The sequence below is a fragment of the Syngnathus acus genome, chromosome 22 (assembly GCF_901709675.1).
Source record: "Syngnathus acus chromosome 22, fSynAcu1.2, whole genome shotgun sequence".
Taxonomy (NCBI): domain Eukaryota; kingdom Metazoa; phylum Chordata; class Actinopteri; order Syngnathiformes; family Syngnathidae; genus Syngnathus; species Syngnathus acus.
In genome coordinates, this window is record NC_051106.1 from 9,343,600 (window position 1) to 9,368,430 (window position 24,831).

General features: G+C 43.0%; 3 protein-coding genes, 1 long non-coding RNA gene and 1 other non-coding gene across 8 annotated transcripts; 3 read left to right on the forward strand and 2 right to left on the reverse strand.

Moving 5' to 3' along the window:
* Nucleotides 1–200: 200 nt before the first annotated feature.
* Nucleotides 201–7,340, reverse strand: LOC119116413. The gene is made up of 3 exons (XR_005096272.1): nt 7,245–7,340; nt 3,308–4,344; nt 201–288 (listed from the first exon to the last, which is right to left on the reverse strand). It is a non-coding gene; the product is annotated as an uncharacterized LOC119116413 (long non-coding RNA).
* On the forward strand, nt 7,267–9,817 carry marcksl1a (MARCKS-like 1a). The gene is made up of 2 exons (XM_037241742.1): nt 7,267–7,589; nt 8,428–9,817. The coding sequence occupies exons 1-2, from the start codon at nt 7,506–7,508 to the stop codon at nt 8,986–8,988; spliced, it is 645 nt and encodes a 214-aa protein (XP_037097637.1). The 5' UTR covers nt 7,267–7,505; the 3' UTR covers nt 8,989–9,817.
* Nucleotides 9,818–11,146: 1,329 nt separating this feature from the next.
* Nucleotides 11,147–11,228, forward strand: trnas-gcu. The gene has a single exon. It is a non-coding gene; the product is annotated as a tRNA-Ser (tRNA).
* A 180-nt stretch (nt 11,229–11,408) lies between these two features.
* Nucleotides 11,409–13,279, forward strand: adi1 (acireductone dioxygenase 1). 2 transcript variants are annotated; one of them, XM_037240763.1, is made up of 5 exons: nt 11,409–11,621; nt 11,963–12,082; nt 12,159–12,338; nt 12,517–12,682; nt 12,767–13,279. In XM_037240763.1, exons 1-4 carry the CDS (start codon nt 11,499–11,501, stop codon nt 12,631–12,633), a joined length of 540 nt encoding a protein of 179 aa, XP_037096658.1. In that variant the 5' UTR covers nt 11,409–11,498; the 3' UTR covers nt 12,634–12,682; nt 12,767–13,279. The 2 variants fall into 2 exon arrangements, with proteins under 2 accessions (XP_037096658.1, XP_037096657.1); XM_037240762.1 differs by having other exon boundaries at nt 12,517–13,081.
* trappc12 (trafficking protein particle complex 12) lies at nt 12,822–24,782 on the reverse strand. Of its 3 annotated transcripts, none has more exons than XM_037240759.1 (13): nt 24,727–24,782; nt 23,062–24,322; nt 22,564–22,680; nt 18,980–19,093; nt 18,777–18,915; nt 17,326–17,438; nt 17,050–17,122; nt 15,884–15,957; nt 14,685–14,783; nt 14,507–14,610; nt 13,989–14,076; nt 13,655–13,913; nt 12,822–13,536 (listed from the first exon to the last, which is right to left on the reverse strand). In XM_037240759.1, the coding sequence occupies exons 2-12, from the start codon at nt 24,304–24,306 to the stop codon at nt 13,671–13,673; spliced, it is 2,409 nt and encodes an 802-aa protein (XP_037096654.1). In that variant the 5' UTR covers nt 24,307–24,322; nt 24,727–24,782; the 3' UTR covers nt 12,822–13,536; nt 13,655–13,670. The 3 variants fall into 3 exon arrangements, with proteins under 3 accessions (XP_037096654.1, XP_037096653.1, XP_037096652.1); XM_037240758.1 differs by having other exon boundaries at nt 13,640–13,913; XM_037240757.1 differs by having other exon boundaries at nt 12,822–13,913.
* Nucleotides 24,783–24,831: the final 49 nt, after the last annotated feature.

Genomic DNA, 24,831 nt, shown 5'->3' on the forward strand with positions numbered 1-24,831 from the left:
AGGATTTGCTTTTCAGGATTTCCTATGATGGAGAGCCAGAAACTTAATTTTGCAAAGTAGTACAGATATGTTTGAGATTAGCGGTACCGTGAGATACGAGTTTAGTTTGTTCCCTGACCATGCTTGGAAAATTAGAATGTACTAAAATAATTGCAAAACAAAACACAGTAAAATAAAGCTCGGGCTCAATGAAGGATTACCTTAAAATTTGAATCCATCTCATATCCATTGTTGTGAAACCGTGTTTTTCTGCCAGGGAAGTACTCCTACTATACCCAAGACCAAAACCTATACAGGGAAAAAAAAGAAAATAAAATAAATCAGGCCACAATAGTCAATGATATTGTTTTCACTCCATCATTTTCATCATCTTGCAATGACAGGTGATAGGAAAGGTTACACATTCCTAGGCTTGAATCCTCCAATAACATCCATAAAGAATCAACAATCTCATCAAATTCTATACATTACATATAAATGATTCTCAATGGTTCAAGCCGATTATCTTCTGCACTGCCTACATGGCGTCTGATCGGCTTACCTTGCATGTTTGAAGGCATTAACACCCGCTCATATGCTGGCTGAATGCATGCGTGCTCTCAGCAGTGACACCTTTAACCCTCATCATTTGCAAAATGTATGTGATATTCAAGCTATTGTTGGCAAAATATTGTTGCAATTCTAAGCAGTCATGTAAATGTTTGTAAGACAAACAAATGAAGTCATGCCACGACTTCCATTTCCTCCCATGCAGGAGCAGGTGTCTCATGTTGTACCTTGTGGTGGAAGATATCCATCCCATTTGGTTTTAATGGATCCATCCTTCAGGGTCATGACTCCGGCGCTGACAAGGAGCGAATGTACGACAAAATAATACGGAGCGTTTTAATAAATCTTTGGTGCACCTGACGAGACGCAAACATAAATAACTTCCTTCAGCAAGGCACTACCGACCCCCACCTTCTCCGAGCCATCTTGCAACTAATCAATCCCTGCTCAATCAATTGCAGTCATGGTGGCGTGGTAGCAAGCGCGTCATCGCCAAACTGGCTCTGAGGAAGCTAAAAGGAGGTTCGTGCACAAACAACTGGACAGGTGGGTCCGGTTGTTGTTAATCGGGGGCCGTCTCGGCAAACCGCTCCCATATTGGATTGGTGGAACACTGCTGGTACAACATGACAAATTAAAGCGAGCTAAATTCAAGGCCCTGCGCTAACCCAACATACATTTTAGAAATTTAGCAGATATTTTATTTTACGAAATATTAATTAACTCTTTTGGAAAATATTGATGGAGCACATTTTTATGAAACCACTTCACAAAGAAATGCCACATGTAAACAAGTTCAACATAAACCTCCATGCCCTCTCAGAGATTTCCAAACGGTGCTGGTTCAAATTGGAAGAGGCAAGTGAGAGAATTGGGACAAGCAATAGAGAGGGTTGGTGTGTGTGGGGGGTAGAGAGACACATAAATAGGTCACTAGCTCAAAAACTACAACACACTGCATTGATGCTCCATGACAACACAGCTGCAATGGCAGATGGACAAAATAGAAAACTGGAGCAGAAACCATGGCCAAATAATGAATTAAACTGCATAACTTTTTTTTTTTGTTTCTACAAGCTGAGCTGAGTATTATATTGCAAAGTGAGTGGGGAAGCCATCTGTTAGCGGCATAACTTTTTTTTCCATAAATACCAACCTCCATCTCACTTACTGTATATGTTACTCAACAAATTACTTTCGCTTGATGAGGAAAACGAACGCAAATGTTTTTGGTGATCTTGGTCAATTGTTAAAATATAAACTGAAGTGAATGGCTTAAAAGCCAGCAAGGTACTAAATCAATAAATCTGAACATGACTCAAATTGCACAATGGCCAACTATCATAAAGACGGTGGAAGCTGTTCTCCAATGATTCACAGTGCCTCGGCAAATTCATACATGAAATCAGAGATTGGCACATAGAGCAGACAGGCTGCTGTTGTCTGACCTGTGTCTCATTCCAAAACAAAAGTAATCTTTGTTGAATGTTTTCTACTGGAAACCAATAGGCTGTCATATCTGACTAATCCAGACATGTTAAGTATGTGAGATGTGCCTGATATACACACACTACTGTCTTTTTCAGAAGTCTGCTATTAATAAACTCACGGAGAAGGCTGGTGACACCATCAGATCATCCTTTATACTTTTCAGCATTCACTTAAAGAACAATTCACCACTGAGCCTTCGGGACCAGTTCTTGGGTTCCTTTGCAATTTGCCCTAAATCTAAAGGTGTGCTGTGTAAGACCATCGGTGTCAAACTCAAGGTCCGGGGCCAGATACGGCCTGCCACATCATTTTATATGGCCCGCGAAGACAAATTTTGCATCACCTTTGTGTCATCACAAATTGTCTTCACTTTTTAATTAGATTAGATGAATTCGATTTGACTCGTCTGATTTCAGAAATAGTTATTCATCAATTTGTTGTGTAGCCTATACTGTATGTATTTAGAATGTCCCTCCAAGGCCAAGGGAAACTATGACTACAACGCGGCCCACCACAAAAATGAGTTTGACACCCCTGCCTGCCCTAGACATAAGAACTAGACATCCCCCGCAGACAATCAGACTATTTATACACATGTTTGCACACATGGACAGTATCATACCAGCCAGACAGATGGTGATGGCTTTTTGTTTTGATACGGATTAATACAACATGATTGTTCATTTTCGTTTGAATGTCTAGACAAACTTTCATGTGTACGCTATATTGCAGTCATACATGGTATATTCTGATCTATTTTCAGAAGAAATGAAGACGTGCAATGGCTGAGTCATGCATACAGGCTGAATGTGGAGGGGGGGGATAACCTTAGAAGAGTTCATTTTTCTCTGTCTTTGCCCCCCCCTCTCCCTCTCCTTCCCCTTCCCCCTTCCAGCTCACGCCAGACTGCCTGCTGAGGCACAGCAGGGCTGCCAGGCAGGCAGGCCATACTTAACACCAAGCACAGCCTCTTCACCGTCCTTCTAGTTCCACTTCACCCATCCCCCATTTGATCCTTCAATCTGCATTACAATGAAGGGGTGGGCTTTTCAGAAAACAGGAAAGAAAAAACCGATGGGAGCAAGAGAGAGAGTAATGGACAAAAAATGTTCATGGGGGATCAGCGAGCAGCTTAACTGACCAAATATGTGTCTGCTATGTCGTAAATTGTGCTAACATTGGATGCACTATACATTGACAAAGTGGCAGTCAAATCACAGATAGCTACAGAATGGGATGATTAATATTTGTTGGCATTTTAGCTTACTTTGGATGTCTTTTCTTGCTAACCAGTCTTGGGTATACGTCTTATCTTGATGAGCAGTTATCGTTATTTGGAGAGATGGATGGATGACGGACGAGCTTTTGGCAGATTTGATTTTGGAACTGCAAAAAAAGAAACAAGATAGGAGTGTGATATGAAAAAAGAGCAGGCAGGGATATTGATGAATGAGATGATGGCACACTGACCTACTATTTCTGCAACTCCATTGCCAGTGGGAATGAGCTGGCCCACAACTGTACCCCCCCTCCTCCCCTCCGTCTGACATACACATAGTAGCATCTCTTTCTACTTCATTCATCCTTTTACTTGTATTTGTTTTCTCACCTGGATCGATTGAGGTGAAAAACATGAGCTGTCTCAAAGAAAGTATTTGTGATTATTATGACGAAGTGAGGCTCGTCTCAAATAAACAAACCAGACATGATTAGAGCAGGAACATCATTTTGCCCTTGACTGTCTTTCCACCAAATCATGTTTACCCTTAAAACCAGTCGGGGGATAGAAGCAGTAGTTGCCATGGCAACTGGCTCTATGGCATGTCTGTACTGATGCAGAAATTGTGGGAGGGGTATGCAGCATCAAGTGTGTGTCTACCACCAAAGGGAGGTTGGGCGAGTGAAAGGTGGGGGGTTGCCTGTGTGCTCGCTCGCTCGCTCGCTCGGTGGGGGATGTGAATCAACACAACACACACATCAGAACAATTACTGTTCACTTTGCAGGCATCTTTACAATTTCTTTCCAAGTATTCTGGTGAGCAATTAATCCATCACAACCGACACGTCAACATTGGCCAAGCATCTAAAGTGCCAGAATGCTGCAAATACATCTGAACGGGCCAAGCCTGCCAAGATGGACGCCGTGTGTAGCTTTGTGCTTGCCTTCTGGTGAGGACCCCTTGCAGTCAATAAGTCAGTTGATGGAATCAATTAGCATCACAAAGATCTTTCTCCCAAGTGGACACGCCTCTTTTCATGGCAGTGAAGGTGATTGTGCACACGATTCTTGTTATAATTAGGGGCCTGAAAAAAAAAGAAAAGAAAAAAAAGGATAAACAGATATAATTAAAAAGACTTCGCAATTACAGATACCTGGATTGTCTACTTAATGTAAGGTAACAGAGTAGTTTTACTTTCTTACTTGACCCCTCTGTACAGAAGTAACCCCTTAGTCCCCTCCTCCACCATTTCTACTTGTCATGCTCATCCATTGAGGGTTAATCACACAATGGGGGCCTTTTATCACATTTGAACGCTTATCCTGAGTCAGGCTATGAAAAATGAGCAACCACACAAACAAGGCTATTGAGCCGCTCCGGGTGAGGGAAAAAATAGCGCTGGAAGAGTAGAAGCATGGATGAAACGTGACAAAAATAAGTCTGCAGACGAGGCCGCAGGAAGTCCGCCAGCCACAGATGCATTTTTTCTCAAGGAAATTAGGCCTTTTCATCAAAACAAAATGTCTACTACAAGGGTGCATAGTGAAGCAAGACGCTCAGTGTCGTTTCTCCAAGTACCCGCCGTGGTTCTTAACTGTTGTCACTCTCTGACCCCAATTTTCCCACAACCCACTTTTAATTAAGTCGAGTTACAATTTGCCTTTGAAACTATGTATCTCGTGTTTGAAACATTCAAAAAGAGTCAAAGTTTATTCGTCCTACCTGTCCGCAAAACACCCATCCATGAGGGCCCCGACCCACCCGTTGAGAATCCCTATTTTTCCTGCTTTAAAGTCACTCACTGCTATAAACTGGATAATTAAAGCTTCATTGCCATTGAGGGGCTATGTTTTTGCACAGTATTATATAAACGAATCAAAGGAATGAAGATAATGTGCATTTATGACAACAAAAGTGATTCCAAAAGCCATTTCCCTAGGAAATATTTGTCTGATTGATGGTCAATAAAATTGCCCACAGCTTTTTATGCTGACATTTGCCAACTCAGTAAAATCAGTACAGGGACTCATTTTGGGTAATGACCCAAAGTTTGGAAAAGACAGCTATTAACTAAACGTTGGCACAGACACTGTGCTGTATTTTCCCCTTTCCTCCCATTTCTACAGAACTAAGAAGACGGACTTATTTTTCTTTCAATTTAACATGCATCCATCCAATTTCTATTTCACATTATTTTACGGGTGAGCTGGAGCTAATCCCAAATGACTTTAGACAAGAGCCAGGGTACACTGGTCGCCAGCTAAATGCAAAAAAAACTTTCTTCTGGATTCACACCTTTTGACAAATGAAAGTCTTAAACAAGTGGGAACATAAGCGTTCTCATCTGGTTCTCTCAGGAGCACAACTTCACTGGCCAAAACACAACAACACTTTTTTTTATGGGCCTCACAGGTGCCAAGACGTGAAGACATTTCAGTTTTGTGATCATCAAACCAAGAATGAACCCTTTGAAATTCAACATCCTCCTAGTAGAGAGTCATTTTAGATGGCCACATCAGAAAGATTCCAAGGATATGATTAAACGCACACTGGATGGCGGGATGGGCTTTGAATTGTGTTGTTGTCCTTCTTGACTCATTTTGGGGGAATGTGTAGTGGGATGGAGGATGGTAAGAAAAGGGGGGTGGTTCACAGATTTAAAAGCCCTCAGGGTGTATTCCGTTCTGTGAGGAGGTTCAGCCCAGTGAAAGGATGGAGATCATTCTCTGGGTGGCGTATGCATACCTCGCATTCCACGCTTGCGACATGTTTGTGTGAGGGAACGTACAAGTGGAGGGGGGGGTGAGCCTTGTGCTTTTTGGGATTCTTGGAATGTCAGACAGAGATGCTCCCGATAATACCAAAGAAATCCGAAATTAATTTAATAAAGCCAAAGACTACAACAAGATGATGTCCAAGATTACTGTCGTTCGGAGAAAATTCCTTGTGAGCTCATTTTGGGGCATTCTACAATAAAGTATGTTAGTATATTATCTTTTTAAAATACCAGCAATGTTCATTTGCACTATTTTGCGTGGCCTCAAAATTCATATTGATATTATACCATGATATACATTTTGGCCCATAATGATCCGTCTTAAAAAGCTTGAAAACAAAAGACTGTCTCCCTCACATAGCCTCTTTTTTGCAAAGTGCTTTTAGTGTTTTGATTTTATGATGTTATCTTGTGTCATGTATTAAATGTTACCAGTTTGTCCAATTTACACAATCCAGTTTTTTTTCACACATCTAGGCAGCTCGCTGAGAAAAGAGTGTTTGCCACTTTTAAGCCATGCTCTATAGTCTCAAACGCTATTATGTCAAAGTGAGAGGTTAAGCACAGGTTAGTACTTTATTCTCTTTATTTTTAAAGTAAAAATAAGAATGTAACTATTATGTGCAATTCAGGCCTCTGATCTTTGAATTTCCGGTGAATGTTTGCTCACTATTTTTTTTTTTTTTTTAAATCATTTATTTACTTATCTTCTTATTCGATTTTTCACAAGTCTTGGTGTTCAGTACAATTACACAAGACCCCAGATATCTAATTTTGTGCCATATCGTGTGTTGCTATGACAATGAAATTGGTAGAATCCTTGAAGTGTCGCCTAAATCGGCAAAAATCCTTATATTGTTGCTACATTGTTTCTTTTTGTTTGTGGTATTTTGTCCAAAGATGTCACAGACACCATATTAAGGCTAATGGGAACTGCCTGATTTTCACAATATAGGCATAAGTGAATAGATTAGACTTAAAAAGGGTTCATTGGTGTAAATAAACTACTGTCTCCCCGTGTGTATAATTTTGAGATGAAATCATATTTAATAAAGTGCATGAACGCTCCAGTGGCATAGTGGACTGTTGTAGGGGTGGACTTGGCCCATGCCATGCCCATGCCCAGGCATCACATTGGATACGGCCCTGCTGACACGCCCATGGGAGGAGACTCCGGTCGATTTTTGAGGCGCAGTTGAAATACTCACAGTGGTGTCTCCGACATCCTTTCATTTGCGCTCAGCCGCACACACAGTCACAGAGGGAGGACGGACAGACGGACGGACGGTCTCGGTGTCTGTGTAGTCAGGGCGAAAGAAGGATTCTTCATTTTTTGGCACGATTTCTCTCATCCAAGAACTGGATTTTTCAATCTAAAAAAAAAAAAAAAAACCCACACACATTTTGAAATTTTTCTTTTTCAATTTAATTTTTGTGTTTAGAATATCTCACGGTAATAAAAAAAAAAAATGGGAGCCCACATGTCCAAGGGAGATGTAGCTGTGGAGGGGAATGTCGTCGCAGACCCCGCTGCTGCAAAAGCCAACGGCCAGGTGAGTAAAGCAATCAGATGGTGAGCACCGGTACCGAGTCACATGGCACCCAACGCCCACCACCAACGTGCTTGGAGCGGCTGTTGCTCAGCGACGTTGCAAACCTCGGAAATCACAATTATATTCAAAGAAATAATCGGGGGGGAAAAATCATTGTCAGTGGCAAATTGGATCCCCACTTGCAAGCACCGACCGTGCCTTTCTTTGTTCAATTCAGCTGCTGGTTCCATGAGGGAAAATCATGACAAAAACTTGTCCAAAGTGACAAATACATTTGTAGAATTAGGAACCACGTTTTATCCCATTGTTTGGCTTCAATCACAGGGAATATTTGCACTAGGGCCAAATAAAAGATGCGCAGTGGAAAGGATGGCAAATGGGCTCTGCTGGAGGCACATTTTGCAGAGTTGCAAACAAAAGCGCGGATATGCGCCTCCTCGATAAACCACGAGAGATTTTACATTTGAATAAAATGGGGGTCAAATCTCAATATAAAACCTGTAACCGCAGATCCACGAAATGTAGCCAAACATTTAATCCTGCATTTGACTATCGCAAATGGGCTATTTTTTTTTTTTTTAAACTGCAAACTGATGTCATGAATGAGCATTAAAGCCCAAATGGATGATGGCGAGAGCAGTTGTGACGAGGGAATTCCTTTGTTCTCTCAAGCTTAACAGCAGACGCAGCACTACTGCCGCCTTGCGGCCGATTCAAGTAATGCAAGCAGCTGCAAGTGTGCCTCCTCTAGCTCAAACTAAGAGCAACAGCAAAATTGAGTTCATTTCATGAGTTACTCTGTCTGTCCGATCTCCTAACAAGACTTGTTGTTCTGTAGGAAAATGGTCACGTCAAGACCAACGGTGACGTATCCGCCAAGCCTGACGGAGATGCGGCCGCTGCAGACGGCAACGGCACAGCCGAACCGGCTAAGGAGGGAGAGGCCGGTGCCGGGGATGCCATCGAACCCGCCCCTGCGGTAGACGGCGAAGCGGCCAAGACGGAGGCCGAGGCCCCCAAAGATGGAAAGAAGAAGAAGAAGTTCTCCCTGAAGAACTCCTTTAAGTTTAAGGGCATCTCGCTGAAGAAAAGCAAGAAGGGCAGCGAGGAGGCCAAGGAGGAGGCCACCTCCCCCGCGGGCGAAGAGAAGCCCGATGAGAACGGCCACGCGGCCAAGGAAGCCAAAGATGAGACGCCAGCCACCGAGGCCAAGGAGGGCGAGGCCGCCGCCGCCGTCGCTCCAGAGGGGGACGCCAAGGACGCCGAGGAGGCGGCTCCTGCCACGGGGGCGGCTCCTGCCACGGAGGCGGCTCCGACCGAGGAGGCTGCCGCCCCCGCTGCCGCCCCCGCTGAGGAAACGACACCCGCTGCCCCCGAGGGCGACGCCAGTGCGGAGTGATTGCACCTCCACGACTGAACTAATTTTTCCAAGATTAAAGTATATAAATATATATGAGAGACTCATGCCACGTTCTTAAAGTTATACAACAAAACTACAAAGAAGACAAAGGATATATCACATTTGACGATTCAACCACCAGTTCACTTGCCTTTTTTCCCCCCCTTTTTTCTTTTTTTTAAAATCAGTCCTCGACAAACGGAATCTCACCGGGCCCTCAAATTGATGCAAGTGTCTCCCCCTCGAGGTACACACAGGGAGCGGCATGTGGAGAAGGTAATGAACTGGATACGGAGCCAAGCCGGGATATAGTACAGAAGCCCCAATTAACGATGGAGAGGTACCCTTGAGCGTGGCAGCCCTATAACATATTTTTCTTTGGTCTCATTTTTGGGATTTAACGATTGCCAAGCAAGGCATACCATCTCTATTCGAAATGACTTACATGGATGCATAAAAGCTTTCAAATTATGTTAATTTTTAGAAGTATACATTCCTATGTTTTGCCAACAAATTTCAAGTATTTTGACATGTTATAGGAAAAACAATGGGGGGATGGGAGAAAATCAGTCTTTGTGCATTTGGATTGTTTCCGGGCTAAAGTCCCCATTGAAGCTTCTCGAGTATTTGCAGTGTTCACATTTCAGAGTTTATGAGGCAGGGCTTGGGATTGTGTACAAAATGTGAGCTTTTTATCTGCAAAACTTTTCAATGTAAATATGTTTCGGCCAATGTTTTTGGTTCTCTTTATTTTGCTATCGTTTGAAGATGTTGATGGTTTTATTGTAACTTTTAATAAGGGTAAAATAAATGTTTGATTCCCCTCTTACTGCCTTCCGTCTTGTTATTTGCATTGAAACCGATTTGTTTACCGTCTATGTCGTTAGGATGAAATGAAAAATGAACTGGGTTGACAAATTTGACAGGCCCAGGACAAAGCTTTGCTTGCTCAAATTTCTAATACCAAAAACTCCAATTTTGAATGTGTCAGAAAAGGGCCATGACTGATGTCATAAAAGATAAATCAAAGTTTTCTCATTCAATGGAGTCTACTGCACCTTCAACATCTCCTGGATCTAATGCAGCTTTGACCAGTGTGATGTCATCCACGTCTTGGCCCCTTGATGACCTCTGGACTTGGGAAAGTGGGCTAAATTACACACAGCCAGGTCGGTGAGTAGGAAGGTAACGTCAGCCATGTGAACAGGCTGGTGTTGTCATGGTGAAGCGGTCCTGCCAACAGCTGTTGGCTCTTCTCGCAGACGGAAAGAAATCTTGTCATTTGCATTTGAAATAATAGGCTAGCTTTTGTGACGGCAGTCTTGGCATTTTTCTGACACACCTCTATCCCAATAAATGATAGTCAAATCTAATTCTTACAATTAAATATAAATCTGTTTGTGCTAAACAGTACAGAATTATACAGTATAATGTGAGTGTTTAACTTTCCAAGTTGCTCCTTTTTACACAATATTGTCTTTGTTTCTTTAGTCACTTGTTGGACGTGTGCTTCTTCTGCCACAATATTGTTTTTAATCAAAGCGAGACATTTTACAAATGTCTGCTTTACTTTGGAAAACGATAACTGCACCACTACCTGAATTAGTTTGGTGAGTATGACATAAATTACTGCCCCCTGTGCCCCGATCACTAATGGCATCATCATGGAGCAGGGTATTTATAACAATATATCTTTGCTCATCTATCTATGCCATCGATTTAGAAAGACAGAACAAATCAATCTATTATCTAATCTATTATATCTATTATTAGATGGTAGAAAGTACAGAATTGATATGTATATCCACTTTTTGTGGCATGTTTGTTTTGCGGTGTGCCTTGAGATTTTTCATAAAAGGTGTGCTTTGGAGTCATTGTTGCAAAGGACCACTGACATGAGGTTATGGCAATGTCAGATCAGCCAACTAAGCATGCGTTGATGTTTGCCGCCCCCTCGTGGACAGAATGGGTCATTTATGATTCCCACAGCCGGCAAATATTAATATCCTGATTTTAACCCCTAGAATGACAACAAATAAAACTTAAAAAAAACATTTGATCGTTTATCGTTTCCTTTTACTGTAATGATTTTGTTGGACCGACGTAGTCAATATTTGTGATGTCTTTTTAAAAGCACAGCCAGGATGTCGGTGCATCTGACGAGGTGGCCGAGTGGTTAAGGCGATGGACTGCTAATCCATTGTGCTCTGCACGCGTGGGTTCGAATCCCATCCTCGTCGGAAATGACTTTTTGTTTGCTATGTGCAAAATGCAATTGTTATTGTCTAATCAGAGAAAATGCAGAAGCTGTGAATTGACATCGGCGTGTGGAAATAATTATTCTAAAAAATAATGATTCATTCATTCGACAGTATTTGACATCTTACGGTCTTTGTAAAACGGAGGGTACGTGAACGCACCACGCGACGCCATTGTGGCCCAAATTTGTGCAAACTTGACGTGTTGTTATTGGGTGTGTCAAGAGGGTTACAGATCAGTCATTTGTAAACATGGCGATAGAAGCCTGGTACATGGACAACTCTGACGAAGACCAGAGAAAGCCGCACAAGCTCGATCCGAATCGAGCCGTATCGTTGGAGGACTTACAACAGCTTGGCGTTTTTCACTGGAAGGTAACTCTCGTGCAGCCATCACGTGCTTTTTCCCAATCTTGCAAACTTTCAAGTAGTTGTGTGCATGGCTGGGATGATCCCTCGGGTTTGACAACTTCTGCAGAACGATTGCACGAATGAATACTTGACTGTAGACAACACTTTATTATGATGGAGAGAAACTCACCACTGCATTTGAAACAAGTGGACAAAAGTCTGGGTGAAAAGTCAGGATGCACTGCAGAGGAGAATTTATTAGGTTCACAAAATGTCACCAGTATTTCTATTTTAATGTGAGCAGTGTGTTTGTCAGATGTGACGCAGAAGCTCCAAAACTTCACAGATGTGTGTTGTGGTTGCAGCTGAATGCTGACATCTATGAAACAGACCCAGAACTGCAGCGTATCAGGAACGAGCGAGGTTACTCCTTCATGGACATCATCACCATTGAGAAGAACACACTGCCAAACTATGAGGAGAAGGTAACCTGAGAGCTTCATCCCATAAACCCAATTGTTTGCTCGAAATCTGCTATTAATAACTTTTGTCTCTTATCAGTTAAAAATGTTCTTTGAGGAACATTTGCATTTGGATGATGAGATCCGCTACATCCTTGATGGCCAGGCTTACTTTGACATCAGGGACAAAGAGGACCGCTGGATAAGAATTGCCATGGGGAAGGGTGACCTCATTACCCTGCCAGCGGGCATCTACCACCGCTTCACCTTGGACGAGTTGGTAAATCTGATATCTGAAATAAAATTAACTTTTTGACCAGTGATGAGGGATTATTTGGGCGCCATTAAGGTGGTGTGTTTATTCCATTGGCATGAAGAGAGAGACTTTGCATTTTCACAATGGTCGCTCAAGACTGAAAACACGACATCACTGAATGTTTTTTTTTCTGTCTCCGTAGAATTATACTAAGGCCATGAGGCTGTTTATTGGGGAGCCAGTGTGGAAAGCCTACAACAGGCCAGCGGATGACTACGAGATACGAAAGAAATATATGGCTTCGTTGCAGGAATCCTGAACAAAAACATTTTTGTTTTTAATTGGCTGTTCTCATCAGCACCCTTTTTCTTCATGACATGTTTTGAAAAAGACAAAACTGGGACAGGGTGACAGGATATACTTTCCCTAAACTTGGTGTCACTTAAGAATGATGTTTTGTCATGAGTGTGAGCTATGCTAGCCCAAAAGTCAAACACACTTTTAAGATTGTAATTATAAATCATTTAATTCAATGAATGACAACCATTTTCCACCTTGACATCTATTTGTCAATACATTTACGCATTTATATACACACATACACATTATGGATATAAAGTCTACACACCCCTCTGTTCAAATGCCCATTTTTTTGTTATATAAAAAAAAAAAAGGCAAATCATTTCAAAATTTCATAGGTCACAATGGTGACATTGTTATTTCTTGAGGCTTTTTATTAATTATTAAAAATCATTTTTAATGATCTATTCTGATGTCATTTTTATTCATATTGAGGCATCACAAAAACCCAAATAGGGTTTTGAGACTTTCAATATCCACCATATGTATGAGTGCACAAATGGACACGCACACAGTGGGGCCCTTTGTTGTTTTCAGGGGAAATAATGCAATTGCAGTGGTTTATGTATATTGTCTGAGTTAATAAACTCATTCAAAAAGCTTCATTCAAGTATCATAAGACAGTTCATCCAGTACAGTATTCTAAGGGTGTTCTTTCAGGGAGACGTTTAAAAAGGAATCGTACAGTGCAAGCTTGCTAAACTTTTCAAGCATTGCGAGTCTCAGCTTAATGCCCTTGTCAAGTCTCACAATGTTACCCTGCGTATTTGATAGAAGGTAATATGAATTGAATTGAATGTTTACCAAATGAGAGGCAGGCATCAAGGCTGTGGACTTGCATGGCGCTGTCCCTCTGTCTGACCTGTAAAACATACAACCCATCCATACAAGCCCCTATCAAACTTTTGAAAAATGACAAGAAAGCTACTTCATCATCTAAAATAATCAGGAGCATTTTCTATAACCCGGGATGACGGTACTTGTCGGCTTCTGGTCTCAAACTAGTTTGAGGCACTGAGTGTTGAAGCTGTCCCCTTCCCGACAGGACACGGCCTCCAACAGCGCTTGCTTCTTCTGGGTGCTGCGTGAAGATTCCAGTTCATACATAGTGGTCAGGTTGAAGAGGACGCTCTCGTGGAGGTAGAGGGCTGGATCCTGCTGCACCAGGCCTTCCAGTTTGCCCAGGGACTCCTTGAGCCGGCCCAGGTAGAGCAGGCAAACGGCTGCGTTGTTGTTGGCCTTGTTAGGAATTGACACGGTCGAGGAAAAGGTTAAGGAAATGGCAAGGAAGTTGGCAGGACGGCCGAGACTTACAACAGGGTTTTTTGGATCCATCTTTAAAACGTCCATGAAGGACGAATGTGCTTCAGCATAGTTGTTCTGACTGAGGTGGACAAATGCCCTGGAATTGAACACACGTGTCAGTGTTTTTTTAAAGTGATTTTTTGACTATACCTAAGTCTTACAAACACCAATTGGCCACTAGATATAGTATCAGAGAGCTATTTCAAATATGCAGCGCTCTTATGTAAATATCTCCTTCACTACTCTAGTGGGCTTTCTCTACTCCATTCCCCAAGTACACTGAATTTTTTTTTTTGTTGAATAATATAATCATCTGAATCCAGATACATTTTAAAGTAGGCACACAAAATGTAGCCAGATGATTTTATTTTTGTGCAACCAATTGATGAACTAAAACGGAGTAAATTCAACACAGCGCTTAGGGACGCTATGATGACTTAACTGCCAAAACCAGATTTTCGGTGGTGAATTCAAATATAATACTGGCGCACTTAGTTAGCAAGGATGCTAAACGTAAACATGCATACCTGTTCATCAGCACGCATGTTGTGAGGCTGGGCTCACTGTCTATCCTCTGGCATGTTTTCTCCACATCGCAAAAATACATCTCAGCTGTTTTAATATCTCCAATCTGAGAAAAAAAAAAAAACAAATACGGTTATATGATTAGTCTGCCTATGTCATGCTATGTGTTGATGTATCAACCTGCAAGAAGATGCGTCCTATTCCACTGAGCAGCTGCGCTCTCTGCTGGGGTTCATACTGGATGATGGCGTGATAGATCTCCACCGCCAGAACATAGTCCTGCAGTGAGAGACGGATAACGCTTGATGAGTGAGGGTCGCCGAAAAGAGAAAGTGAGAGGAAAAAAAAAAAAGGATAAAGCTGGAGAAAGAACGAAAAGTCACTAGAATTAGAGACAAATGAGCTAAAGGTGCGGGACGCGGCAGGAGGCGGAGACAGGTGGAGGGCAAGCCGAGAGAGAGGGCATTAATCAAACATATGGAGTAATAGCAGGGCGAGGTGACCCGACTTCCACCTCCGCATTGCTCATGCCGTGGTGAGTCGACTACTGAGTAGGACCAGAGAGGAGGTCCAACCAAGAATTGTCATGCAAATGTAGCAAATGCCAAATGTTGATCATCGTTAATCAGCTTTAATGTGCAAGTATTTTCGGAATCCTGAGTGCTGACATCAACACCGCAATCATTTTCGGAATCCTCAGAGCGCCGCTGCCATTTTTACGTCCCCCGAACGGTTGTTTATCCCTCGGACAGGTTCATCTTAAAACGCACAATCTCCAGTTAATAACCAGCTATTAAAAATGTATGAATAAACCCTAAAGCTTTATTTCAGTGCAGGGTTGTCTTTACGGCATCATATTTTTTTTCCCGCCCCCCGTTGTGCAAACTCCTACCCGTTAAAAATGGTGCACAACAACTAAACAACGACACTGTAGATAATAAGAAGCGCTTATATTTGCATGGAGCTTATTTGCGACGCCTTCTTCCCACTTATTTTCTGTTGACATACAAAAGCAGAGTCTCCGCCCTTTAGGGACCGCTCTCCTTCGTACCCGAGCAATCAAAAAGAGTCACAATACTATCAGTCACGAATTTCCACCATGTCTGGGAATGCAAATGAGTAAAACAGGGCTTGAATCTGGACACTAGATGGCACTGTGGCTCTCTTTACATTCCGAAAGGCATCGCCGCCCTTCCCTTTCTTCTGTCTCTCTCTCTCTGACCAAGAATCCAATTAGTGGTCAGTCTGGGGGGATTTCACTGTGAATCCTCCACCCGCCTGGCATCACAGCACACACACCCCTTTTCTCACACGCACACACAACTCCCCCCTCCTCGCACACAGGCAGACACTTGTATAAGGACATTAAACATACGTACCTTCATCACCAGTAGACAGTTGGCCATGGAATAGAGGACTCGACTGAGACGAGCTTTCCACAGCTTTACCGATTCTAAAATCGAGAAAGGATACAGGGCAGATTGTTTGATTGTTTGACGTTGACTTCCTGTTTTCATCACACCCTTTTTTGGAGGTCTCTGCTCCGAGAGCCGTCACTCCCGCACCTCCTGCTTTTATTTTGAATTCCCTTGCTTCACTCCTCCACACAGAGGTTTATTTAAAGGGGGGGAGGCGATAGGGAAGACACTGCGGCACTTTTCTTCTGTTCCTCAGACAGTACCCCCCGTGGCAGAGCTTCTGTACAGGCCTATTATTATTCATGGCAGCACACCTGTGAGTGTGCGCGAGCAAATGTGTGTGTCGGGGAGGGGAGCTAATCACTCTGTAGGGGTCTGATGTGCGAAGGCATGCCCCTGTGTTATTGACTTGACTGTCGGCTGTCTGTGTGGGCAGCGAGAGGCGAGACAGAGGGCAGAGCTATTATACAAACTGGCAGCACTGGTGCACCCACACAGATATACATTCACCATCCTGACAGTTTGTTTTTTTTCTCCCCCAATTAAATGCAAGTGGTATATTTAGCTCCGATTTGGCGAGCGGCATCTTGTTTTTCATGGCTTGAAATTAACCTTACTTAATCGCATCTTGAGCGTAAAAAAAAAAAAAAGCAGACTGACAGGAGCCGGCAAAAAAGATTTATTGCTCGGTTGAGCAATTCCGAAGGACGGGAGTTGTGCGTAGGGGTAATATTAGCGAGAAAAAGAGGTGATTACATTTCTATAGTGGCCGTCTAATTCCCCACCACATGTGCAGATGCGAGTAGCTTGGATAAGACTGATGCGTATTGATCTGTTCTGCCGGCTGCTGGCTGGAGAAGCCGTCTTGATATTCAGCGCGAGTACCAAAGCAGTGAGGTGCTCAACACTTTGAAGAGCACATATCGATGTGTTTGCGCGCTGGACAATATGTGTGTGTCGTGGAGGCACGGCACGCTGCAGTGGCGCGCCAGGTGTGCTTGTTTGCGAGTATGTGCATTTCCCAGCGGGGTCGGTGACCTCACTTTTCCTCCAACCTGTGATGCAGTCTGGGCCCGCAGCCAGGTCTGCAGCCTAAAGTCTGCTTGAGTGATCATGTGTGTGCTTACCTTGCCTATTCTCCTCCGTTAGGCTGATCACGCCGCCATCCTCACCCAAGCCTTTCTCCAAGTTGTCCAGGATCTGTTTAAGAAACGCTATCACTGCTAGCACAGCACTGTACAATGGTATACCGGCATCAGCATCTTTGAATGACTCTAAAACCTGACCACATTTCCCTATTCATCAGGGTAATGTACTTTTTTGTGTGGATGTGCAATCTTGAACCTAAGTGTGACTATCTTTATGTTCATCTGGAGGCTGTGCTTGTTTGTTTGAGTACTAACGGTGAGGCAGACACTTTTGAGATTGTGCAGGCGGTCCAGAGCCTCCGGAGGCTTCGCCAGGTGCTGGGGAAGCTCGGCGTGCAGCAACCGCATGGAGAACGGCACCATGGAGCCTGTTAGGAAGGGAGATGGACAGGGTAGTATCATAAATGGGGTGGGATGAGGACATTGCAGTAGGTACAAGATGAAAACCGCAACCATCAAACACCCACCCACCCACACTTCGACAGCCCGAGAGGCAAGAACCTACAGATGGCATTGAGCTACCTATGGCGGATTATTAAAGCCTCACATGGTTCCCTGTGCACAGCGCTATCACTCATCTCCGCGCTTCATCCCTTTCCGTCTCGACATCTTTCACACACTATAGCAGGAGGACCTACATCCGGGCAAGTCTCTGAGGTCTTGCGTGATCACACGTGATCTTACAAACACCAAAGCAAGCAGACACACGGTGTGCGTGTTCAGATATTTTCAGTGTGTACCTGGGATTAAATTATTGCAGTAAATTGATGCATCCCAAAATTGATTAAGTAAACAAGCAAAAAAAAAACTTCTGTTCTGGTCCAATCATATCCGAATCCTTTCGAGTGCAAGTAGCACACGGGCAGCCAACTCTGAGCATTTAACGAGTTGAATCATGACAATGCGTGGTCAATACGAGCATTGGGCTGGAGAAATGCTTTACAAATGCTGCCAAAAATCAAAAACTTGTGCCAGTTCATTTGCAAGCACAAGGTATTTAATATTGAGTAACGGAAAGTCAAGCCATGCGGTCTTTTTAAAGGATGTGTCTCTGTGCCGTTGTACCGATCACTTTTTTTTCTTGTGGTTGCTTGAGGGGCAAAGTAGATACGAAGTAATCACAATACATTAGAGAGCAACTCATGCATATAAAAAAAAAGACCAATAAAAGTAAAGACTTGTTGTAGACAAGTGGAGTTGTTTGAGTTTCTCAAGGATTTTGAGAACCAAAGAAAGACCTTGTGGAACTTTCACAAATATTGGTCCAGTTTATATTTCAGATAAAATGTTACGCACAAAACGGTAGTTGTGCACAAAGGCTCCTGGTGCATACAAATAAGATGGATTAAAAATATCATATATTTTATTTATGAGTCATTCCTTCGACCACCTCGACTGTCAAATTAAAAGCTCTAACCATTTCAGTGTAAATCTTTTGCAACGCTGAGTTTCCATAGCAACCGCTGGCGGTATTGGTTTTTGAAAAAATCTATAGCCCAAAAAAAAAAAAAAAAAAGTCGAGGGAGACGTTACATCTGCTTCAAAATGTTAACGAGGCTGCGTCTGGGGAAAGCTTGGCTGACGAGTCCGCAGCGGTCTTGGTGAAGAGAAACAATGTCACGTCACAAACGACTTCACTGTAAAAATCACGACTTCAAACTTGGGAGTCTCTAACCTGGGTGTGTGTGTTTTAAATGTGTGTGTACCTCTTCTCCCAGGATATACAGTGGGGTAGAACTCATAAAAGAGGTCCGGTTGATCCAGATCACCAAAAGGCTCAAATTCCAGCTCAGCATTTTGGAAAAGGTTCAGCTTAATGAGGAGGGCCAAACGTACAAACCAAAGCTGTAAAATAAAAACACAAATATACGTCATCACGGTGAAAGGCAAGACGTTGTTAGCGTCCTACCTGTAGCGAGTTAGCCGTATGGGAAGTGGGCTGTCCGGCTTTTCCGTATCCTTGCCCGTGAGCGGTCAAAAGACGACCTGTCAGATCAACTGCCGCGCGCCAGTTCTTACTGCTCTGCAGGGGGAACAAAATAGAAGTCTCTTGAGTGATTGCAATCACATCTCAACTCGTATTCAATTCTACATCTGAGTGACATGATCAATTTGCGTCCAGCGGCTTTTCTATAATTTTCCTTAAGTTAGATGAGACAGATCTATCATAGTCTCCTTAACCCCTGACTCTTTGCTTTTCCATTTGCTGCTCTTTTTCCTCTGCTTTATATCTCAGCTTTTATATTACTGCTGCATTACTCTCTTGCAGCCACCCACCCAACCCAACCTTTGTTTCTGCCTAGTCTGCCGGCTGCCTCTGAATCTTCATTAGGCTGAGAAATGAAGCTGAAAACAAGAAGGCAGCCTGAATGGTCCAAGCAGATGTAGCCCCTCTAAAATACAAAATACACGGCTCCTAGTATGCTGGAAGTAGCACACCGTTGCTTTGCTGCAAAACATAAATGAGTTGGTGCATATGTTTTTTTAGGTGCTGGTGTAAAATGGACAGAGAAGGGAAATGAGAACATCTAGCATGTTCCGTACTTGGCATACGCAAAGCGACAGACGAGGGTGCAGAAATCAACACAGGGTAAAAAAATAAAAATAAATAAAAGAGCAAATAGCATTTGCCAAAAAAGTTGAGTGATGGAAGCAAGAAGCAGTGGGTGGCAAAGTGAAACGAAGACGAGAGCCGGAGGAGCTGCAAGGGAAGCATCAGGCGATTCCAAAGGGAGCGAAAAAGTTCAGGGCGGGGACTTGAGGACTTCCCAAAGCAGTCTAGACCAAAGCAATTCAAATTAATTGTCAACATAAGAGGCAAGTGGAAAAAGTACAAGGAGGTTACAAGTGTCGTGTAAAATCATCACTGGCTGGTGTTGACTAGTTTTAACTACCAGAGTTGCGGCAAGTCCATCTCAATGTAATCAAATTTTTTTTTTTTGTGTGGACACTTCTGAGATGTTACATTTATCTCTGTAGGTGTCCAATTAACATTGTTGATTTCTACAATGATCAATACTTGCTGCATGATTAAAAGGGATGAGGTATCTTATTTGTGCAGAAACTCGCATTGTGCTTTTTTTTACTTTGATGAGGTAAAAAAAAAAAAAAAAAAGGAAGCCCGGCATTACAATGCTTTATGAACAAAAGAACGCCCACATATGGTCCCACCAGACCCAAAGCCTGCAGGCAGCGCAAACTTAAAAAGACTTCCTCAACTCAGCTTTGGTTAATGCAGAGCTCTCATGCAATTTCAATAAAGATCCAGAATTACACAGAGGGGGAAAAAACATTAGCAGTATATGACACACTTAAAGTCCAGCCATTGCAAGCGAGGCCATTTTCGCTTTGAAGCTTATATACTTGCTGTTCAGACACTTGAACCGAGGGGACGCAACACTGCCCTCAAGCTGGGGAGGGAGGGAGATGGTTCCCTACTTTACCGATATGAACTTCACACATCAGCCATCATTCCTCCCACCGGCAATGGCTGGACTTTTCCAACAGTACCACAGAGAGAGGCTGAAACACAAAACGGCTCTAATATATTATGAAAAGTAGCTTGTGGCTTTTTACGAGAACTCGGCGTAACACTCCCAAAGATGGTTGAGCGCAGAGTCCAAGTTGTAAGCGACACTCCTCTGGGTAATATGAACGGCCGATTGACTAGTGGGCTGTTTTAATGGTGTGGTTGTCAACAATAGCAGCTTGGCCCACTTTTTTTTTTTTGCCTCAGAGACACGATGAGAGTGCTACTAAAGATTGTCTTAAAGGAAAGCCACTAGTCATCATCCACATTCTGGCACTCCCCAAAAAAAGGGGTACCATGAAAGCTTCTTTGTAGTTAAAGCATTTTTTTTGTCCCTGTGTTATTTTGTGATTATTGTCAAAACAAAAATAAGAATGAACAAACAAACTAAAAAATAAAAAAGATAATTCTGTTGACCTTAAATATTATTTATACAATAATTTGGGACACAGTGCATATTAACAAATCAAGTTCTTGACATGAACAAAGTTTAGCACCACCTGAATTTTGACTTATTATTGCTCCATTTGACAATATTTGCAACCCCCTCGCCCCAAACAAAAACACACAAGTACACAGTTTGTTACATTCCTTGTCACTTCTTGACATTTCAGCTGCAGGCCAATGCTATCTTTTCTGACTGAATATAGCGCGCCATTATTTCGCCCTGGGCTTGCAGGAGCCACCTACACCCGTTGCAGACAACTGACTGGCACCCATACAAACATAGTTACGGTATGTATCGCTCGTATAGCGTATTGTTTGTGGGCGCACGTTGGTATGTGCGTGCATGCGCGTGTGATAGCGGAGTCCAGAAGGCCTGTAAAATATGCACAGCAGCCCTATGCATAATACATGGATACAGCATGAGAAAGGAACTCGTGAGCCGAGTGGGTTTCCACCTCTCCCTTTCTCTCCTACGCCCGCCCGTTCCTTCTTCTACTGCGCTTACTGCTTTCGCTATTATTTGTTCGTTGCTGTTGAACATTAAATAAGACCCGTCTCGCAAGGATATTTAGATGTTACAGTATGATATGATGATAAAACGTGCATATATTTTATTTTTAAAAATATATTTTCAATGCGTATGTGAAAACCCCAGCGCATTTTTTTTTTTCAGGGCCTTGCATTGAAATTATCATTCAAGCACAGCATAAAACTGCTAAACAGCAAACCAATTTTTAAGCATTTTTTTCATAAAAACCATCTCATTCAAAATTGTATTATTGAGATCCAGTGTAAGCGCAACAAAGAAATATCTGCCATCTTGTGGTAACTGCAGGTATTACAACTTAAAATTGCTTGCATATTTGTAGTGGGAAACCCACAAATTTTGCTTTGTGTTTTCAGTACTCTTCCCTATTTTGTAAACAAAAATATATATTAAAAAAAAAAAGTGAATGTGATAGTCGTGAAGTCTTATATTTCGTTGTACATGTGACAATGACAATAAAGATCTATTCTATTCTATTCTATGAGCCTTACTTTTATTCTCTACAGGAAGTGGCAGTCTTCCTGAAAGAACAGACATGATTTAACTTTTGCACTGAATGTAGTTGCCAGCGTACTATCCTCCGCCATAATGTGTTGGAGGGACTGCACACACAAACAGTGGCTAAACGGGATCACGAGGAATCCATGGTGCAGCTGCACTGCATGGAAGCTGCAGTGGAGCAGAAGGATCTGTCTTAACTCCAGCCCATCCTTGACAATGCCACTCATCCGCGGCACAGCAGATGAGCACTTCCAATAGTTGACGACTGTCACAAAAATTGACAACTCCCCAAAAATATTTGTAGGAGACAGCTGACATGTTAGAAAAGGACACGTCATTAACACAGCTTGGGTTTGCCTGTCTTGTCTTTCTATCTATCTCCTGCTGTGCCCATCCGTGGAAAGCATCCCAAATGACTTTCTTCAGAAGTATTCGACTTGGAATGCATCAATAAACTTAACAAACTTACAATAAGCTGTTTGAGACCCGAGAAGGACTGCTCCACAGAGGTGGCGGTGAGAACTTGTCGCTTCATGGCCGCCTGCTCCCCCAAGAATCGAAGCATTAAATCTTTGACGGCATCGCCCTGTGACAAAAAATATACAATGCGTCAACAAACTATGATAGTTTATTGCCTATCGTTGTAATCCAAATTGAAATCAAACTTAAACGTGTCAAGGGAGCTTTGGTGCATATTATTAGACATACAGTGAGTGCACAACTATAATGGTGCAGTTCTAAAAAATCTGAACAGGTACTGCCTGTCAATCAACAAATTATTCCATTAAAGCAACAATAGAGACAGCTCTGGCCGTATGTTTGTGCACTTCTCTAATTTGAAAAAATGACTACCCGAGCAGATTATTTTTAATGTTAATCATTGAAAATCAAAAAATGGTGCAGTACTTATTTAACAAAGAGGTGAATTGAATCGAAAAACTGCTTCCTTGTAAATTCTTTGCCTTACCTGAAGGTTGTCAAACTTGAGACCCGGCATGGTGAGTCTGTTTGTCTCCGCATATGCCGAGCTGTACTGCTGCGTGGCCATGGAGACCAAGGACTTCCTCGTCTCCTCAGATGGCAGCCATGCGTCATGGCGTCTGTCCACCTCGCTCAGGATTAGCGCCGTTGCAAATGCATCGTCACTTCCGGAGAACACGGCCTGGAGCTGGTTGAAAGGCTGTGGCTGAGCGACTGGAGCTGAGGCAGGGGGGTGACTTGCAGATGGAGGAAGCTGAGACTTGACTGTGAACTCAGGAGGGGCTGAAGTATGTCCTGAACGAGGAGTGGGAGTGCCAGGGCTGGCGCAGGAAGAAGTCGAAGAGCGCTGGTTGGTGAGGATAGGTGATGCGGTTGGGTCTGGCGGGATCTCCGCATTGGGGTTGGACACTGAGATGAAGGAGGAGGGGGCCATGAAGGAATCAAAAAAGTCGGAGGCTGGATTGATCTGTCCGTTGTCAGTGAAGAATTTGCTGAGGCTTGGGCTGGGCTGGCATACGAGTGGAATTGTCAACTTGCTAGGGGTTACGGCGTCATCGCTTGCCCCGCCACTCCCCATTGTAAAACTGGGCGACTTGATGAGGGTGGGCTGGAAGCCGTCAGGTAACAGTGAATTCGGCTGCTTATTCTGGCTGAATATCGTGCACACTGGCACAGGCTCATCTTTGAGATGCGTCCCTTTTTCTGGTTCTTCACTTCTAAGACTAGATGGACTCTTTGTTTCAGTGTGAGATGGACGGACATGCTCTTGCGTGTTTGTTCCATCCTTTGTCTCCTCAGAATATTCTTTCTCCTGCACATCTGAAACTTCAGTCTCGGTTACAATCTGTATGCAGTCGGTTTGTTCCTCACTGTCACATGATGTGTATTTTTCATTCCCCTCATCAACGCCACCATCGAGGAATGACTCAATCGGAGCAACGTCATCTTCCTCACTGTTATTAGGTGAATCAGAGATAATGACACTCTCCATCATTTGCTCATTGAGCTTGTCCATTAGGCTTTCTGATGGTGTAGCAATGCTGTCTCCCTGGGGTGTTGCAAAGTCTCCCCCAAGGTCGATGCTCTCTCCCTGCAGCAGGATATTCTCTCTGGCAGGAGTCTGACTGCTAGTTGACTCTGGAGGGTCTGGGGGTGGAGTCTCCTCAGTGACATCTTCTACCGTGATGTCCAAAGTGACTGGCCGCTGGGCTGGAGCCTCCTCACTATCCATTTATTGCTTTTCAAATCTTAAACCACATTGAAAGAAAAATCGAAGTCATTATAACAAATAGGAGGAAACTGGAAACTACAAATTGCAGCACATACATTCAAATTCCACTGGGTTAACAATGCAGATGAGTGATGACAGTAAGCATTTTTGAATGATTATATTTTCAAATAAAACCAAAATATTGTATCTAAGGTGTAAAGTTCACATGTACAGCACTTCTCATGCAACTTGTAAGTAACGTGAATGCATGGATGTCATTAGCTATTTTGCTAACGCTTCCTCTACCGCTAAGCCCTTCCCATGCAGTTCATTAAATGCTTCAGGAATAGTCACAAGCAATTTTAAACGCATATAATAGTCACAAATAACTCATGCAGAATCGTAATAAATAAACAACAGATACAATATAAACATTCTCACCTTCCCGGCTCAACCATACGACATTAATGCGCATGCGCGGTTCCCGTTGCGAAAGGGTTGTGTACGGCAAACCGAAGTTGCCAAATCTCACATAAATGGCGTGCG

What these genes read in the sequence shown, in the direction of transcription:
- trappc12 (XM_037240759.1), bottom strand. Translation starts at nt 24,306, where the DNA reads ATGGATAGTGAGGAGGCTCCAGCCCAGCGGCCAGTCACTTTGGACATC. An exon ending in TCAAGTTTGACAACCTTCAG is followed by an intron (nt 22,681 to 23,061) that starts GTAAGGCAAAGA and finishes TTTTTGTCACAG; the next exon opens with GGCGATGCCGTCAAAGATTT. An exon ending in CGGGTCTCAAACAGCTTATT is followed by an intron (nt 19,094 to 22,563) that starts GTAAGTTTGTTA and finishes TTCCCCCTGCAG; the next exon opens with AGCAGTAAGAACTGGCGCGC.
- adi1 (XM_037240763.1), top strand. Translation starts at nt 11,499, where the DNA reads ATGGCGATAGAAGCCTGGTACATGGACAACTCTGACGAAGACCAGAGA. An exon ending in TGCCAAACTATGAGGAGAAG is followed by an intron (nt 12,083 to 12,158) that starts GTAACCTGAGAG and finishes GTCTCTTATCAG; the next exon opens with TTAAAAATGTTCTTTGAGGA. An exon ending in GCTTCACCTTGGACGAGTTG is followed by an intron (nt 12,339 to 12,516) that starts GTAAATCTGATA and finishes CTGTCTCCGTAG; the next exon opens with AATTATACTAAGGCCATGAG.
- marcksl1a (XM_037241742.1), top strand. Translation starts at nt 7,506, where the DNA reads ATGGGAGCCCACATGTCCAAGGGAGATGTAGCTGTGGAGGGGAATGTC. An exon ending in CTGCAAAAGCCAACGGCCAG is followed by an intron (nt 7,590 to 8,427) that starts GTGAGTAAAGCA and finishes GTTGTTCTGTAG; the next exon opens with GAAAATGGTCACGTCAAGAC.